Here is a 17,168-nt window from a genome sequence, read left to right on the forward strand (position 1 = left end):
ACAATGGAAACTGAGCCGGTGAATACAACATGAAGCTGGAAGTTATTTGTCTCTAGTCACAGAAAAAAAAGAAAAAGTAGTCAGATCTATGTGGCGTAATGAGGACTGCAGTACTCCACAAACTGAGGCCAGATTCAAACATTTCCTATACTGTTTTCTATCTTTCCAATCTTGACTTGACATTAAATTACAACACGTCATCTCATCTGGTTCTTATGTGTGATTAAGACCAGACTACCAGCACTCAGAGTTCATCCTCCAACAGAGAAAGCATGAAAGTCCTGACCACACCAGGGGGCTTCATGGTGTGAAGTCACTAAACAGAAGATGGACAAAAACTGCAGTGTCTGTCTGAAACTCGGCCAATGCGATTCTGAAGGTGGTTCTTTTTTTATTAGGTCTGAGCTGATTTCACTTCTCTTAAAAGCATCTAAGATATTAACCGTACTCACTCGGTCCTTTGACTGTCACTTTCAGTTCTCCACTGCCAGCGTTCCTGGTGTCCACCTTGATATCACCGACCTGTTTGACCCTCAAACCTGACGGCTGAAGACCTCGACCTGTCGCCCTGCACGCTCCCGGCATGCAGGCTGCCAGTGAATGAGACAGCACAAGTAAACAGGTGATGACTCTTTCATTTCAAGGATTTAAGCTGTGCAATAGATAAATGGGGCGGGGGGGCGGGGGGGGGGGGGGGGGGGGGGGGGGGGGGGGACAAAAAAAAAAAAAAAAAAAAAAAAAAAAAAAAAAGTACTCACCGGGGCCCACGTCCACACTGAAGGGGCTCTTTGGGATTCCAACGCCTCCGAAGGTGACTGTGATTGTGTGTGGTCCAGCCTGCGTGGGTCGGTAAGTGCAGCGGTACACGCTGTCGCCTTTATCCTCCATCATCACCTCCACAGTGTTCTGCCGGCCCTGAGGATCTTTGATCATGGCTGTCACGTCTCCTGTACCGGCACCTACAGTGACGATTTTTTTAATCTCAATGTTGATCTCCATAAAAACACCACCTCTGTATGTAGAAACATTTTAACGAGTGATTTTTCTTCTTGTGTCCGACTGCTCTTACCTGCAGTGTAGATGTCAAAGTAAGTTGGTTTGTTGGCGATGTTGCCCACAGGTTCGACTCCCGGGCCTTTCACTGTGACTTTGGAAGCATCTCCAAGCGCTTTATCCACATTCACCTCAAAGGGACTTTTGGGAATCTCTTGGCCCGCAAACAACACAGTGACCTAGAACAATTTAAAAGTAAATTATCTAGATTCTGCTTTAAAAAAATAAAATAATAATAATCAATAACAATATCATAAAAACAACTGGTGTAATTTTAAAACTCTTCACTACACAGCAATGAGATTTAAAAAAACAAAAAAAACAAAAACTGGCATGAATTAATTTTTCTGGAAATCCAAATTAAAAAAAACTATTTTTACTGGTACTGCATTTTCCAGTGAAATGGAATACAATTGTATAAATATTTATACATTTTCTTTAAAGGTTAATTTCTTAATAAGAAAACCAGAAATCTTCACTACAGTAAAAAAGTTTTTCTGGACTTCTTCACTCAGTCTGAGTCGTAGAATAGAAAAACTTGACGTGGTGAAAATGAACACTTTCCAGGTAGGTGATAGTGTTTTCTAATTCCAAAGATGTGACTAATACACTGATTTTATCTGGTGGTGATTTTTCTGTTGTTGAAACATAAGCAAATTAGCATATTACACAAATTATACTTCCTAATTAAACGTCTGCTGAGAGGAACAATAACCTTTACGTTTTTTCTTTTTTTTTAAATAAATACTTGCTCCACGATACACAGAAAGTGGGTTTCTTCTGTTCTGATTCAATTATAATAACGTGTTTACACTCAAAACAAAGCCTACCTGGTGGGGTCCCATGACCTGAGGAATGTAGGTGACACAGTACGTCTTCTTGCCCTCGTTAAGCTCCGCCTTCAGCTGATCGACACAAATGCAAGTGGATGTCATGCAAGTTTGCGGTAGTTAAAAGGGGGACCAATTATTAAAAGGAAGTAAAAGCATAAAGTATACACACAGGTCCATGAGTTTAGCGTTTGTGAAGTTAAACAGCTATAAACACAGTTTAACTATTTTTTTTTTCCCCCTAAACTTTGGCTCTCTAGGTTGTCCAGCACAGTCCAAGAACAAAAATGCATATCCATAAAGCAAAATGTTTATGCCTGTCATTAGATGCTACTCTATAATGGGGAGGTGGATTTTACCTCCTCTCTTGTGCCGTCTGGATGATCCAGGTAGACCGTGACCTGCCCCTGACCCGCGCTGAATGTGTCCACTGTGAAGACAGCAGGTCGCAGCACTCTGTTCCCTGTGGGCTCGATACCTGCAGAGGACGACGGTCAATTCAGGAACTTTAGAGATCAACAAGCGGCACATTTAATCCCAGTCAAAACCTTCTGCACACATATTTGAACCACAAACACACATAGGATGGATTTACAGTGACACGAGTGATTAAGGGTTCTTCTGTGTGCACAGTTTGATTTACAGAGTCCAGCATCAGATTCCATAATGAGTGGGTGTATATTTACTAATCTGGGCGTATTGTGTTTTAATTGAATTTCACGTTTTGTGACAAACGGGTCTCCCTACTTTTCTCTTCCACATTGTCCTTATTAGCATGCTCTCTCGCTAGTTCATCTCTGACCACAGATTAAAAGTTCAGCTGAAAGCATTCAAATACTGCAATTTTCAAATTCTAGACAAGAATCCTGTGAGGGAGCAGCTGCTGCAGCACACACAGACTGCTCCTGACATAATTATTCATTGTATTTTTTTATTTCATAAATATTTAAATCTTTTTTCCTTTTGTTTTTCTAGCACAAGCCATCAGTCTGTAGCTGCTGTGGGTGTGTTGGTGTCTGTGTTGCCTTGTTATTAATTTCCTGGTATTTCCTCCTCACTTACAGTCCAAGTTAAAGAACAAATGTTGACCTCACCACCTTGTGTTTGTGTGGATCAGATGTGAGTGCAGCCCATTGTTTAGATTATAGCTGCTTGTTTCCTCGCAGCATGTCAAGTGCTCGAACACAGTGAGAAAAACAAATTACTGGATCGGTAACCAGATGAACTCGAGTGTTTTCAGAAGTGTTACAATCTTTATTTTGTGTTGCAAGTTTGTGCGCTTACCCGGTCCGTATGCGCGGGCCTTCTTGGGGTTGAGTTTAGGTTTGAGTGGAGCTCCGGGCTTCAGTTTGGCTTTGGGGAACTGGGACAGGTAGGTCATCACCGACTGTTCGTCCGCACTGGGGTCGATGATTTCCTCTGGAGCGATCACCTGCAATCGCACAAACCGTTTACAGCTGATCCAAAATAAATAAACCCGACTGTCCCTAGAAGTCAGAACTTGGCTCTCAGTGTGAAGGCAGCTTTCCCTGAGCACTCTGGTTTGGTAAACAGGAAAGCAGAGTCTCTGAGAGTGTCAGTTTGTTTCTACCACCACACATCTCACATTAATATCTCCTGTTCTGTTTAGTTCTTGAGGATGTCATTCACATGTGGTTATCTGATGATAACTAACAGGATTTGTTTGTTTTTTTCCCTGCTCAGACACAAGACTGGCATTAAAAGCTGAGAAACTCTGCACTATCTTCATAATTATGGCAATTTAACTGAAATAAACAAAATGAATTACATTTTTTGATATTTCCCATCTCAAGATAAACAGATACACATAACTCTGACAGATTGCCATTTCCACGTTAATCTGCAGTCATCTCTACATGATATGGTAGCTTCAGGATACAATCTTTTACCAAGTAATCAGTCAGAATCTGAAACTGCACAACAACCACACAGGCAGTCAAACTAGATACAAGGGAAAAAAGCAAATAGACGAACGAGATTTTGACAAGGCGATAATCTGTTGTTGGTTTCACATTTCCTTCCAATTATGAACCATTTTTCCACCAGAGCAGTAATGAGATCCAATGCTGGCGCTGCATGAGGAGATGTCACTCTTTTTTAACCCAAATCTATTGAGCTGGCTTCATTTCAGGCATCTCTACAGATCAGTGAAGTTCATTCACACCAAACTGGGAAAGCCATTTCCTTCTGCGCCAGGCCTTGTTCATGAGGGCATTGTCATGTGGAAACAGGAAAGGGGGGGGGGGGGGGGGGGGGGGCGCTATACTGCACCAAGGTTTGATGCATGCTGTTAAAAATATAATGAAGCATTAATATTTCCTTTCATTGGAACTAAGAGTCACTAACCTGGAAAATGGAGCTCATTGTTTGGATCGTGTGTGTGTAACAGGGTGTACACACACACACACACACACACACACTGGTGGATGCATAAATTAAACATGGGCAATGTTTCAAGTAATGAGGTCAGTGTGTAGAAGTAAACTCTGTCAAAACCTCAAGTTTCATGCTGTTTTTTTCTACTCTTGGATCTGTAAGATGTCATGAGGAAGAGGCAGACACCTGCAGCCAATCAGAAGAAGAGCGCCAACATAGGACACGTAAAGATTATTTTGGACTGAATGATGCAAAGCTATTCTAGTAGCTTTAAAACAGTTTAAGGAAAACTCAGCAGTTTTAGTGAGGAGTCAAGTTCATGGAAAATATCAACTCGGATTGTTTATGGGGAAAATGTCCCAATGTTTAAAGTATGAAGCCTGAACTTTTGGTTCACAGGGGTTACTTTTACACCCCTTACATCATAATTTGAAACTCTGTTCTAATGGTGTTTGCTCACATTAAATATGCTACCACTTCATCTATAGAAATGCAAACAGACTACTTTGGTCTGATATTCTGGCTCAGTCGCTTCAGACACAGAGGCATTTAGTGATGACTTCAGGTGGAAATGTGGATGTGAATGAACTCTGACGCTCGGGTCAGTGCTCTGTTCCTGCTCAAGCTTCTCTGCTTCACAGTAAGAGCTTATTAAAAGTGTGGAAAACAAAATCACGATTCAGCTGAAATGTAAAAACTCTTTAAAGCCGTTCTTCTTTGTGTTTTCGTTTACTCTCTAAAGAAGACTTCTGTTTGAGTGTCAGCTGACTGGAGGTGAAACAGGAAAAACACATCAAGCATCAACCATTTTCTTTCCTTAAGATTAAAAATGAGGCTGCAGAGAGAAAAGTATTTTGTTATCCTCAAACAAACATCTAAAACACCAAGTACCCACTTCCAAAAATATGAAGATACTTTCCTAATCACTTCCTGTGAAATTTCTTCATTACAGAAATGTTACAGCTGTTAAACTGTAGGCTTGCATTGCCTCAACCTCAGCCAAGCTTGTGTTGAAAAATGAAAAAAGCTTCCTGTGTTGCAGTAAAAATCAGGAAAATAATCTGGTCATGTTCTTGACCTCTGACCTCTTGACCTCTGGCAGCAGCTCACAGAAGAGCAGATTCTGCCTTAATTGGGCTGCGTGACACAAAATGCATGGCGTTGTAAGAAATGCATCCATTGTGATCTGCTTGTTTACACTAAAAGCCTCTCTTGCATTCCTCACACTTGGTTGCTAAAGCAAGCAAAGCGTTTGACTTGAAAAGCCAACTAAAGCTAGAGGAAAAAAAGTAGCAGTCTGAGGTGGAGACAAAAATTCTAGCACTAAATGACGTCACCTGAATTTTTAATGTCACTGAAAATGCTTTAAAGGTTAATTTAAAGGTCAGAGCAGTGAAGGCAAACAATGGAGGGAAACCAACCTGCGGGATGCCCAGCCAGTCATCAGCCAGCTGCATGGCTTCGGTGGCGTTCTCCACTGGTCTGACTGGATCCCAGGTCTCCCAGTCTGGACACAGGCCTGCAAACAACAGAAATAAAACAAGTAGTTTACATAGAGTTGGGCTTGTATTAGCAACACTTACATGTTGTACACAATAAGATAAAACTCAACATTATTCTTTGTTTTGAAAGTAATCTAAAAGAGTGTTTATAATTCTGATGTCTTCAGTTTTTAGGAATCTCATTCATACAAACATGGAGCCTGGGTTTCACTTCGATTTCACACACAGGGTAATTAAAAATACCAGTGTGGTTAAACTCCAAAGGAAACACACCCATGCTGTGAGAAAGCCGCACTTACAGGCTTACTGCATGTTGTCATCGGGCCAAATAGTTCCAGCTTCACCCAAAAATGCCATCTGACGATACAGTGTAATTAATTTTTGCTAATGAAGTTTGTTACGGTAAACTTCCTGCACAGCCTGCAACAACAAAGCGTACCTGGTGCACAGCTGTCCACCAGTGCTCCCAGTGCTTTGCCGTCCCTCCAGTCCTGGCTGAAGTTGGTGATTGGCAGATCGGGGACTTTGTGTTGGATCCAGCCCAGCAGACGCTGCTTGGGTGTCTTTGACTCTGCCTGAATACAAAAGCACACTGCAGTTAGCAAGCTCCTGAAGAAGAGAACTTTCCATTTACAGCCACAAAAACAAGTGATTTAAAAAAAAAAAAAAAAACCACGAGCTGGACGTTACCTCTTCATCCTCGCCTTCCCAGACTGGCATGGAGATGGAGTAGTGTAGGATCAGAGTCCAGACCAGACCCAGGATCAGTTTCAGGTTCCCATCTACAATGGCTTTAGAGTCTGAAAGAAACAGGCAGACCTCAGGTCAGATTCAGAGCTCACACAAACAAAATTGAGCACAATGATCAGTTATTTGCCCCCCTCCTTTAGGATGTCACCAAGCGCCACCATCCCATAAAAAGTTCATCTCCGTCTGTTACATCCCTCCGTTTGTCCTTTAATTAAATGTTTATTGGCTCATTTTCCCCCCCTTAGTGAGGTTTTGTGATTGTAATCCGGCTAACAAACTGTGCCAAAGTTATGGATGCAATTACAAGAACAAGTTACCACAGTGAGGCTTGGATGGACTTAAAATTAACTAGAGAGGAAACAAATCATGATCCAGGAATTTCTGTAAGGATAATTTAACAGTGTAAGCCGGGACACATTTAACCCCATCTTCACACAAATATCACACCGTGATCTGGGTCCAGATCCAGATCCTACTGTCATTAACCTCCAACATTCATATTTACAACGTGTCCCACTTTCCTCTGCTGCCACACAGGACTGGATATTTCACGCGGCATGCTGCAGAATTTACTTCATAGAACTGTGCAACACTGAGCTTAGCTGCAGATCTGAAATGCAAGCCAGCGACAAACCTGCTCCTGACTTTCTGTGGCTGTAAACCTTTTTACCTCACAGTCTGAACAGAGCGCTGCTGGGTAACACTTCACATCAACCAGACCTTACTGTACCAGCTGGTACCACACACAGCAACATGAGTTCATCTTCAGCTGCTGCACACAGAGTTCAGACCACAGCAGATAAAATCATTTTATTCAGTCTCTCTCATAACAGCAGCAAGTTGTTAAAGCAAGCGTGTGATATTTAAATGAAGGTTATATTTAAGTAAAAGGAACATGTTGGAGAAGACATGTTTATAATGGTGTATACATTTATAGTTCAAGCAAATGTAATTAATATTTTAAAAAGTCTTGGACTAAACATCTTTAAAGAGTGTTTTATAGTTTGAGGTCAAACCTTTTGCCCATCATACTTTCCAGCCTCTCAAAGAAAGCCATATTAGGGTAAAGCTCAGGCTTAGACTGCTCTAGAAACCGTTTCAGACTTTATCTTTGAGTACTGGATCTGTGTGATGTCACTGAGAGCCCCCATTCCTAATATGCTCATCTAATCCAGCTGCTGTTCAACTCTTCTGTTTGAGGTGATGTTGGCTTAGATGGAGAGGAGAAAAAAAAAAACAAAAAACATTTTGTTTCAGACTGAAGATGAACCGATATTGATAAAGATCATTTTGACTCATACAAAGCCACTAGCAGAGATAATCAGAAAAAAACCTGTTCTAATGAGTAACTGCTTATAATTCCATTAAAGCATTTTCTGATATCAGCCTCTTTTGAAGCAGAGCTGCACGAGGCCGCAGTCTACCTCTGCGAAACAACTCGTTTCATTTTATCCACGCCTTATAAATGGCCTGTGTTGCCGTTTTAATGCGAGCTGTTGACACAGTGGCGACACAGCTTATATCTGCTAAACACAGCACCACAGAGTGTGGGAAATCCTGTGTTCCACCCCGAGAAACTTCAGCTCCGCTCCACCGCCAGCAGGACAGCTGTGGTCCCAACATGTTGCGACAGCTCAGGTTTAGGTGGAGCTTTGCAGAGCTGCCGCCTCGCCCAGTGACAACATTTGACTGTGTGTGTTGCGACATCCTGCTTTCTACATTTTTTTTTTTTTTTAAATTATTATCTCCCTTTTGTGTCCTTTAGCCCTCTTTTCCCGTTTCTCATTGTTCAAACTACATTTGCTTTTCCTCTGTCCATCTCACTCTCCCCACCTGTATGAATTATTAACATACAGCTTCTTATCTCTGTGGTTTCTCCCTTTCTTCCCTTCTTTCCCACTCAGACTGTAATGCCACACCTTTAAGTATGTGTGTCACTACGAACTGCAAACACTGCCAGTGAACTTTACCCCCAACTCACATATCCACCCAGCTTACTAACGGTTTAATCACACCAGCTGTGACACTTTCTGCATTAAGAATTTGTGAGTAACTAAAAGTGTTACATCAATGCATGAGAAATGTATGATTCACAGATCAAGACAATCCCTTTTTTCTCTCCCACAGCGAGCTTTGGCACAGCCCCTCAGCTCATGAAAGTTGCCATTTAAGGCAGCTTTTGTCTGATTGGCTGCCTCTGACAATTAGAAGGTTTGTACAGAGGTGTGTACATGACCATATAATGACATCCCTACTTTATGATCAGATTCAGAGCAAAGACTAGAAATCAAACTGTCTGGATCAGAGGGACTTTTTAAAATTGTGCATGTTTCCTTTGTTTATATGGAATCGTGACCATGTGTAATGCAACGATCCACTGAACATAACTCAAAGTCTGAACATAAACATTAAACTTCACATTAAAATTGTATGTGAGACAACAGATGATAGAGTTTGATTTGTGCAAATGAGACACCGAGAAAGCTACCAGACAAAAACTGTTTTTACCTCGAGACTGAGCGTTGAGAGTCTTTGTTTCGAGTTTGTGTACTGTGAGGTAAAAACTACCACTTTTGTCAATGAGTCTGGTGAAGTGGAACAGCTTATCTTTTGTCAGAACCAGTTCAAAGAAAAGCCAATGAGGAACCTTGAATCCATCTCAAGGCCAACAAATAGCAATAGCTGTGGTTCCAAAAACACTTCTTTTCCTAAAGAAGGGCACTGAAAACCAGCTTCTACACCTCTGTAGTCATTTTCCTGCTCAATTTAGGGGCTCACTACTTATTTTGGACCATACGGAATAAACAGTTCGTAATAATCTTCATACCTCATTTCAAACTGGAGGACTAGCTGTAGTATTAAACTCCACGCTCATTTTTAGGATGTAGGTTGGCTGAACCTCTGCTCTAACACTTCACAACATCAGGCTGGGAACTAAACACCGTGTGTGCCATTGTCGACACAGTTTTGTGGGTAACGAGGCTATCACCATGGTACCCCCATTGTTCATATAAAGGTCGAGAGTAGCAGAAAGAGACTGGAGGGCTTGGGGGGGGGGTTTAAAAAGCAGCCAGTTAAAACGATGACGGAAGGAGCAGAAACAATAAACCCGAGGACCGTTTGTGGCATCTCCAGAGTTCAGCTCGTGTGAGTGCCACAGAGAGCAGGTTACAGACGGCTTTAACCGCTCTAATAATCTGCTGCATTGTTCCCTGCCGGTTAAAGTCTGAGCCCTCCTTCCCCTCCCTCGTGACAGACTCCAAGGTAGCTCTGGGGACCAGACATTACACCAGCAGCCAGCTACAAGTCTTCAGCTAATATTTCAAAACAGCAAGAGAAACTCATTAAAAACCCTGATGTAATGTTCTGGGTTTGGTCCAAAGAACACAGCCATAAATACTCCAGCAGCAGCAGCTTGCCAACTGAAACGCACACCTGGGCAGGTAAAGTCATATTTTCTAACACCAGTTCTTCATTTCAAGAAATGACTGAACTTGTTAACTGTGGCAATGATTTGACTCCATCCAGCCCACAAACCAAGAAATATTAGTCATTTTGCAGTGGTTTTCATACAATGGATAAAGAGATTATGGCAGGATCAAAACAGTTCTGCATGACCCGACCTAAAAACCTGTATATCAGAGCCCATTTGGCCTTTTTATTATATCCGTACCAATCACACTCCAAACCCAATCCTCTGTTTTGCTCGACACTACTTTACCCTACTGGACAACAAATGTTTGTGAACTACATAAAGTCCCGATGCAAACCTCGTCCTACCCTACATACAGAATCTGCTGTTTTTAAAAAAAAGAAAAAAAAAAAAAAAAAAGAAAGAGTCGACGTTTTTAGGCTTGAAACTGGCCCCAAGACAGAAAACAAAAGCTGCACTCAAAAGAAACCCAAATTTAAATCTACAGCAGCATTATTTATTTTGGACCAAATTCAAACTTAAGACTTTGTTTTTTTAAACAGATGTGACCGGTAATTCTGTGCATGCGGTTTATGTCCCAGTGACCAGCAAGTTCATTTAGATAGTTCTTCAATATAACGGACCGTATAAACTGTTTTTTTCAAGCCAGCTGCTGATATTTGAGACTCTTCTAGAACGACTGCCTTCTCTCCCATACACAGGTCCCAACTTTGGTGTCACATTATCTACAATCAAGACTGAAACTGCATGACTGCATTAAGTCATGGGAAATATTTTCTCTTCAGTCAAATCCACTTCTGTGATTATCTACAGTTTTAAAGATCAACTTTTTTTCTCTCTCTTTTTTTTTTTTTTTTTTTTTTTTTTTTTAAAACCCTTAAACAATATTTTAAGTAGTAAATTGAACCCATCTCCCTTCTTGTACCCGTCTCTTACACCATGTGTAGACCAGGTGAGTGCGCTCAGTGTTCACAGCTAACATGCCGTAGCCATTAAAGGCTTGACACGAGAGGTCCGCCTCGACTCCTGCGCCCCCAGCGATAAGAGACCACTGCAGTCGCCACCTCTTTTATTCTGAGATTTATCTATCCACAGCTCCATTCACAAAGTGGCTCACATTTAATACAGCCCGGATCTGCATCACATAAACAGTGTTTTTGCCTCTCGGCAAGATGCTCTTCCTGCCCATACCTGCTGATTTGACCGGCTGCTATGGAGACAAAACAATATCAACACAACAAGGACAGGACTGGAGAAGCAAGTACTGGGATAGTTTGAGTTTGCATAAGGACAGACAAAGAAACGTGGAATTTTTTCCTTTTCATGAAGAGAAATAGAAAGCGAGAGAGCAAGAGAAAGAGTGTGTGATAGCATAAAGGTGAACTGAACGGAACTAAATGCCTTTCTTATCTGTGAGTCAAACCTGGACTCTTACAGAAAGTTGCATAATGAGCCCTGAGAGCTTAAGCTAAACTAATCAACCTACTTGCTGACCTAGAACTCCAGAAAATCCTCATCTCACACCCAAGTTACAGACAGGATGGAGAAGTAAACAAAACGTTTATGCATAAGAGCCACAATCAAACCCTGAGATCTCTCCATAACTGATTCAGGTTTCCTAACAAAGTAATATGTGATGACCAAAGCTATCCCATCTCTACCTATAAAGCTCAGTGCCGGGTACAAGATAATTAAATGCAGGTATGGAGAAAAACAAAAAACAAAAACAAAACCATTACTACCAAGTCAATTTGGTTACATTTTTTGTCACCACACAAGTTCTGATCTATTTAAATGACTATACTCATGACCAAGTTGTCTCCCTTCTGGGATTACAGCAGGTATTTAAGCTTTCATCCTCACATTTCACATAATAAAATGTCTGACTTCTAGTGAAACAAGACTCATGTTTCTCAATACGAGTAGAAACTCCATCGTGCTGCTTTGGATAGCCTCAGCAACATCAATTCATTTACTGAAGAGGAGCTGTGTCCCAACTTCAATAATAAACAGTCCAGGATTAAAGTCATTCGATAGACAGGAAGAACTGGGCACCGTGTTCACTGATGGAGTGGAAAACCTAAACGCCGATACAGTTCAAATCCGGAGATTTCGCTTTTCTCCCATTAGACTCAGTAAAAGATTCAACTGTATTTTACTGCTCTGTGTGAAGGCTTCAATGGCGCAAAGAACGGTCCCAACAGTTCTTCCAGTGTAACAGATCAGCTTGTCTGGGGTACTGATTCAATTTTCACTAAGCCTTTTAATAGAGTTTCCCCTTTGCCCATCTGCTGTGGTGAATTAAGGAATGTCAAAGAAGCACAGAGCATCTCCACTATGAACAAGTACGGCTGCTACAGTCCTGAAAATCTGAGAGACATCTGAGAGGTGGCTGAAAAATGAGGAAATGTCCTACGATTAGACAAAAAATAAATAAATAAATAAATCAATCAATCAGATACACCATGTCAAACAAAGACCGTTGCACCATGGTAACCAAGCAACAGTCCGATCAAAAAGTTTAACCGTCTAACAGATCATATTAAAATGTGGATAGCTTGCACATCTTAGTGTTTTTGCATGTTGTACTTAAATTAAACATTAAACCTCCACCCCCAGCATTTTGAGCCAACTTCTTTTAATGACTTCAGTTTAGGAGATATTCACACAGCTTCAAAGAGGTAGGAGACATGATAGTTTCAATAAAACCATCAGTTTTAGGTCTACAAAGGAAGCAGAGCATCTGTTTGCTGATAATTCACTTAAGAAAATCACTACAATACGAGAACATAGTAGGTAAACTTAAGGGTCATATCACCACGTCGGACAGCTGACCGCTCAAAACAAGTCATTTCATATGAAAAGTCACCTTATACCTACATTTTGATACCAGGCTCATCCAGCTTTGTATAACTTAAATGCGCTGAGGTTGTTAAAATAAATAAAATTTGTTATAAGCAGAGGTCACTGCAGTTCACTTTCTTTGTAAGCATCTCGCCCTCAGAGGCACGGCTGCTGCACCGCTTACAACAGCTGTTCCTTTGCACGATGACTTGCAGACACACATGTTCAGCTTCCTACCCAATAATTTACCGCTCAACAGTAAAGAACAGTCTATGCCTGAAGCAGATCATCACACTGATCTCAGCCAACATGCAGCCAACCACACCCCGCCTAAAACATTCACCTGGATGTCCAACACCGTAAGGACAGAACACTGAAACGGCCAATTCCTGTAAATATAATTTAAACCAAATCTTTTAATCCTGGGGCTCTTACAGGGTGACCTACAGGATGTCTGAGCAGTTTCCTGATGTTTTTGATCATTCAAGACAAGCTAAATTTTCAGTTTGAGTCAATTAAACGCTATTAGCCCACATTTTCACAACAGTCCTGATTCTTCCTTTGGCGGAAGTCTAAAATCTCTTCAGTTGGTGCCAACATGCACGAAGACGCACGGAAGCAGCAACGATTTTAACGATGTCATGCGGTGAGATAACGGCAGAAAATTAAGAGAAATAGCCTGAAGACCAGTGGATGTGTTCAATTTCCTTTTCACCAACACACTGGCCTCAGAATTATAAACTCCAGCTTCAAACCATTTCAAACTTGTGCTTTGAGATTCACCACAGTAAAAAATATGACAAAACTTGTTAACCAATTTTATCATTTCCACATTTTTTGCTGTGGTTAGAGGCCACATGCCTTTGACTGCTGTTAAATATTACGTTGACGGGTTTTACTTTGTGCTTCAGTAAGACAGAGGGGTGCTATTGTGGCAAATGTCTGCCAACACCCAAGAAGAAATTGTTAAGAGTACTTTATTATCCAAATACTCAATCATACATTTGTTAATATAGTGTTTGGTGTTCCTCAATAGACTTGTTGAAATCGGTATTTCCAAAGAGCCGAAAGTCTCCAAATATCTTTCAGCATTAGTTGAATTAAACCTGCCCCAGCCTGTCAGGGAGTGACTGAGGTTATTGCAAGGGGCAAAAGTTTTTAAACAAGAAATATAAAAAAAAAAAAACAACAACAAAAAAACAAAAAACAAAAACAAAAACAAGAAATTAAGCTGCAAGAGATTTTGATTTGAATACAATTTACAGTTCACTGCACAGCCTTAAAATTAGTTTAAGCCACTGATGTCCGTAATCTAACAATTAGGGTAGCAGCATTTAATCATGAAATCAACTAGCTGCATGCCTCTTTAGTCGAGGTACCCTTTAACCCGTCGAGTGCACAGACTTGTTTGCAGTAAATAAAACAAGTACAACTAAGATGTTAGCAGCTCCAACATGAGCTGTGCCGACCAGACACTGCAAGGACCCATGTTAAAAGTGAAGAGAACTAATATGTTTTAACACAGATTTTAAAAGGAACCATTTTTATGGCAGGTTGCAACATCAGCAAAAAGACAAAAAAAAAAAAAAAAAGTAAATTTAGGTGGAAAAATAAATTGGAAATTTGGTGGCAAAAGTAAAGTTTGGGTGGAACTGGACAAAGGATACCTGCAGTGATAAACAGGATGTGGAGCTACCGTGTGTGGTTTGACCTCTGCTGCACAGATTCCTGAGTGGTGAGATCATCAACTCCATCGCCCACCCCCCACCCATCCATCTACCCAGCCTGTAAATCACCCTCCACCCTGCTGAGGACCAATGGATGGTGGCAGAGGAACAAAAAGCCACACACACACACACACACACAGTATACATCTGAGGTTCAGTTTAAAATAACCATAAACACACACTCAGCAGGAAGCCTCTGCTGCTGTCAGATCGATTATTAACACATCATTCATGCAACACACTGCCAGGAAACATGACACACGCAAACAAAGACACAAAGATGCATGACATTCCTCTGTGCTGAGAAACTGACGACACGTTCAGCGATAACGACCGTCACTCACAGGGTTTGGTTTGGGGGTGGATGCGGTTGAAATCAGTGTTGCAATAATAATTCCTGAGCAAGTACAAAAATGTGTGCAAATGTACCAAAATAGTCTTAAAGTTTTCATTTTAATGGAAACTAAAATGTTTTGCTAAACAAAGTCGTTTTAGGGGCTAAAGTTAAACCCAAACAAACTCCAATGACCACATCGTGGTGGTCAGCTGCAGTCACGATCCTGGAGCCACATCAATGACGATCCCACAGATGAACGTTTAAAATAGAAAAGATTTTTATTGTTTTATTGTAATCAAGTGTTGTTTGCAGAATAATAAATATAAATAGTTGGAACCACTTTCTCAAATAAAAAGAATGCATTAAAAATAAGCCTTTTTCTCCTCAGACATATCTACAAAGTAGCAGAGATGAGTAAAACCTTTAGCAGATGTTTATAATCATTAGTTTTTGGGTCTCCAGTGGGGGTTTAATGTGCTTTAAAATGACTAGAAATCAGTTTTCAACTTCCACTGCTAAACATCAGGTCGGCGCTCCCAAACTGGGGCACCCATTGATGACATCACCGTATGATGATGCATTGGTGTAATAAGAGTGGCGCCTAATAGGAGTCACATGAATCATGCACCAGCACCTCAGAGGGGGTGATCCCAGCAACAAAATCCAGATTACAGGCAGAGAGAAGAAAGCAAGAGGCTTTTAATGTCTTTGATTTGGGTAATGAGCGGTGAGCAGGATACAGAGTCTGTGTCATTCTGTCTCTCTCTCCGTCTTTAATCTGGTTTTGGTTGGGCACAAACAGCTGCACAGACACAGATCAAAGACTAAGAAAGTTTGCTCCCATGTTCTAGAGAGTCGTTCACAGGGATTCAGAGTGAATGAACCAAATGATGAAAACTGGATAGCGTCCAGCGTCTGCAGGCAGTTTACCAAGCAGGAGAAATGCAAGAGCTTGTGCGCCACAAACAATAACAGGCCTAAAACTGAGCTTTGTGGGACACCGCAAGCATGATGTGCAACAGAGCAAACAACAAGTATGATATGGACAAAGAGCAGAAGAAATGTGAAGGTCAGAGGAGCCACGAGAGCTGACTAACCAGCGCAGAGCTGCCCTGTCATTAACACACAAACATCTGGCATGACGTCTGCATGCATAAACAGGACACACACTGACAAACACACTGCAGCGTTTAGCCCTGCATGACCTCACCCTGCTGGTTCCCAGGCAATGATGTCATCACAACCAGACCTGCCATGTGGTGAGGAAGAAGAGGTTGATCGAGAAGAGAAGAGAAAAAAAGCGAAGAGGGGAGAAAACTGGAAAAGTGTTAAAGTGGACATGCAGCCACAAGCTCGCACACAAAGACAAAAGCAGCTGCAGGTTCAAAAGCTCCTTGAAGCGTTTGACAAAAAAAAAAAAAAAAAAAAAAAAAAAAACCCTCAGGTGATGGTTGCGGAGGGGGAGGTTCGGACTAGTTAACAAGTCTAAATATAAGAAACACACTTTTGTGCAGCTGTGCTTCATTTTCCACCTCGATGGATTACAGCGTCATCACAGAAAGACAGTGTGACAGAACTGGTGATGAACATCAATTAAAATAAAGTCAGTAATAGAAATGAGTCAGTTAAACTAACTACCGAGTACCACTGGATGTGCACTGGACAAACCTGTCATTACCTCATATGTATTAAATAACTTGAGACCATTTCTTGTCTTAAAATAAAAATTAAAAAAAATTCAGCCCAGCCCAACATTACTCTACAGAAATGATCAACTTATTCACAGTTTCTGAAGTTAAGGCAGCCTAAAAAAACAAAACAAAAATCAAACAAAAAAAAAAAAAAAACCCAGCCAAATCCTTTAAAACTCAGATAGCAAGACCGGAAAATAACTAAAACCAGACTTGTTTATTGACTGGATCTTTTTTTTTTTTTTTTTTTTTTTTTTTAAAAATAGAAAAACAGGAGGAGGAGGAAGAAGAAGAAAAGGGGCAAAAGATTAAAAGATGAAGAAATGGAGTGAGTAAGAGGAGGAGCATTTGGGATATTTGCAGCTGAGCCAGGCTGCAGGAGGTTCACCGCAGTGATTATCAGTGAACAATCCTCAGTAAACCATCACAACCCCCCACCCCTCTCAAATTAAACCTACAACTCAAATCTAAAACACGCACTGAACTCCGTCTGCCTGCATGTGCGTCTGTGTTTTCAGACCCAGCAGTGTATCATCTTCCTGTCATTCTGATAGTCATCATTAACTAAATATTTGGCTGCGCTAAACTCTGCGTCAGGTCTGCT

General features: G+C 41.1%; 1 protein-coding gene across 2 annotated transcripts in view; it reads right to left on the reverse strand.

Annotated features, from left to right (window-relative positions):
- Positions 1–17,168, reverse strand: part of flnbl (filamin B, like) — a 66,910-nt gene that overhangs the window by 30,878 nt on the left and 18,864 nt on the right. For both annotated transcript variants that reach the window (XM_063473760.1, XM_063473759.1), the window contains exons 2-10: positions 6,473–6,582; positions 6,222–6,357; positions 5,702–5,799; positions 3,168–3,315; positions 2,243–2,361; positions 1,884–1,958; positions 1,070–1,232; positions 759–959; positions 453–590 (exon numbers count right to left, since the gene is read on the reverse strand). In XM_063473760.1, the coding sequence (XP_063329830.1) occupies positions 453–590; positions 759–959; positions 1,070–1,232; positions 1,884–1,958; positions 2,243–2,361; positions 3,168–3,315; positions 5,702–5,799; positions 6,222–6,357; positions 6,473–6,582 (1,188 nt within the window). The remainder of the gene's footprint in view (positions 1–452; positions 591–758; positions 960–1,069; positions 1,233–1,883; positions 1,959–2,242; positions 2,362–3,167; positions 3,316–5,701; positions 5,800–6,221; positions 6,358–6,472; positions 6,583–17,168) is intronic.

This window comes from Pelmatolapia mariae, linkage group LG5, assembly GCF_036321145.2.
Source record: "Pelmatolapia mariae isolate MD_Pm_ZW linkage group LG5, Pm_UMD_F_2, whole genome shotgun sequence".
In the NCBI taxonomy this organism is placed as follows: domain Eukaryota; kingdom Metazoa; phylum Chordata; class Actinopteri; order Cichliformes; family Cichlidae; genus Pelmatolapia; species Pelmatolapia mariae.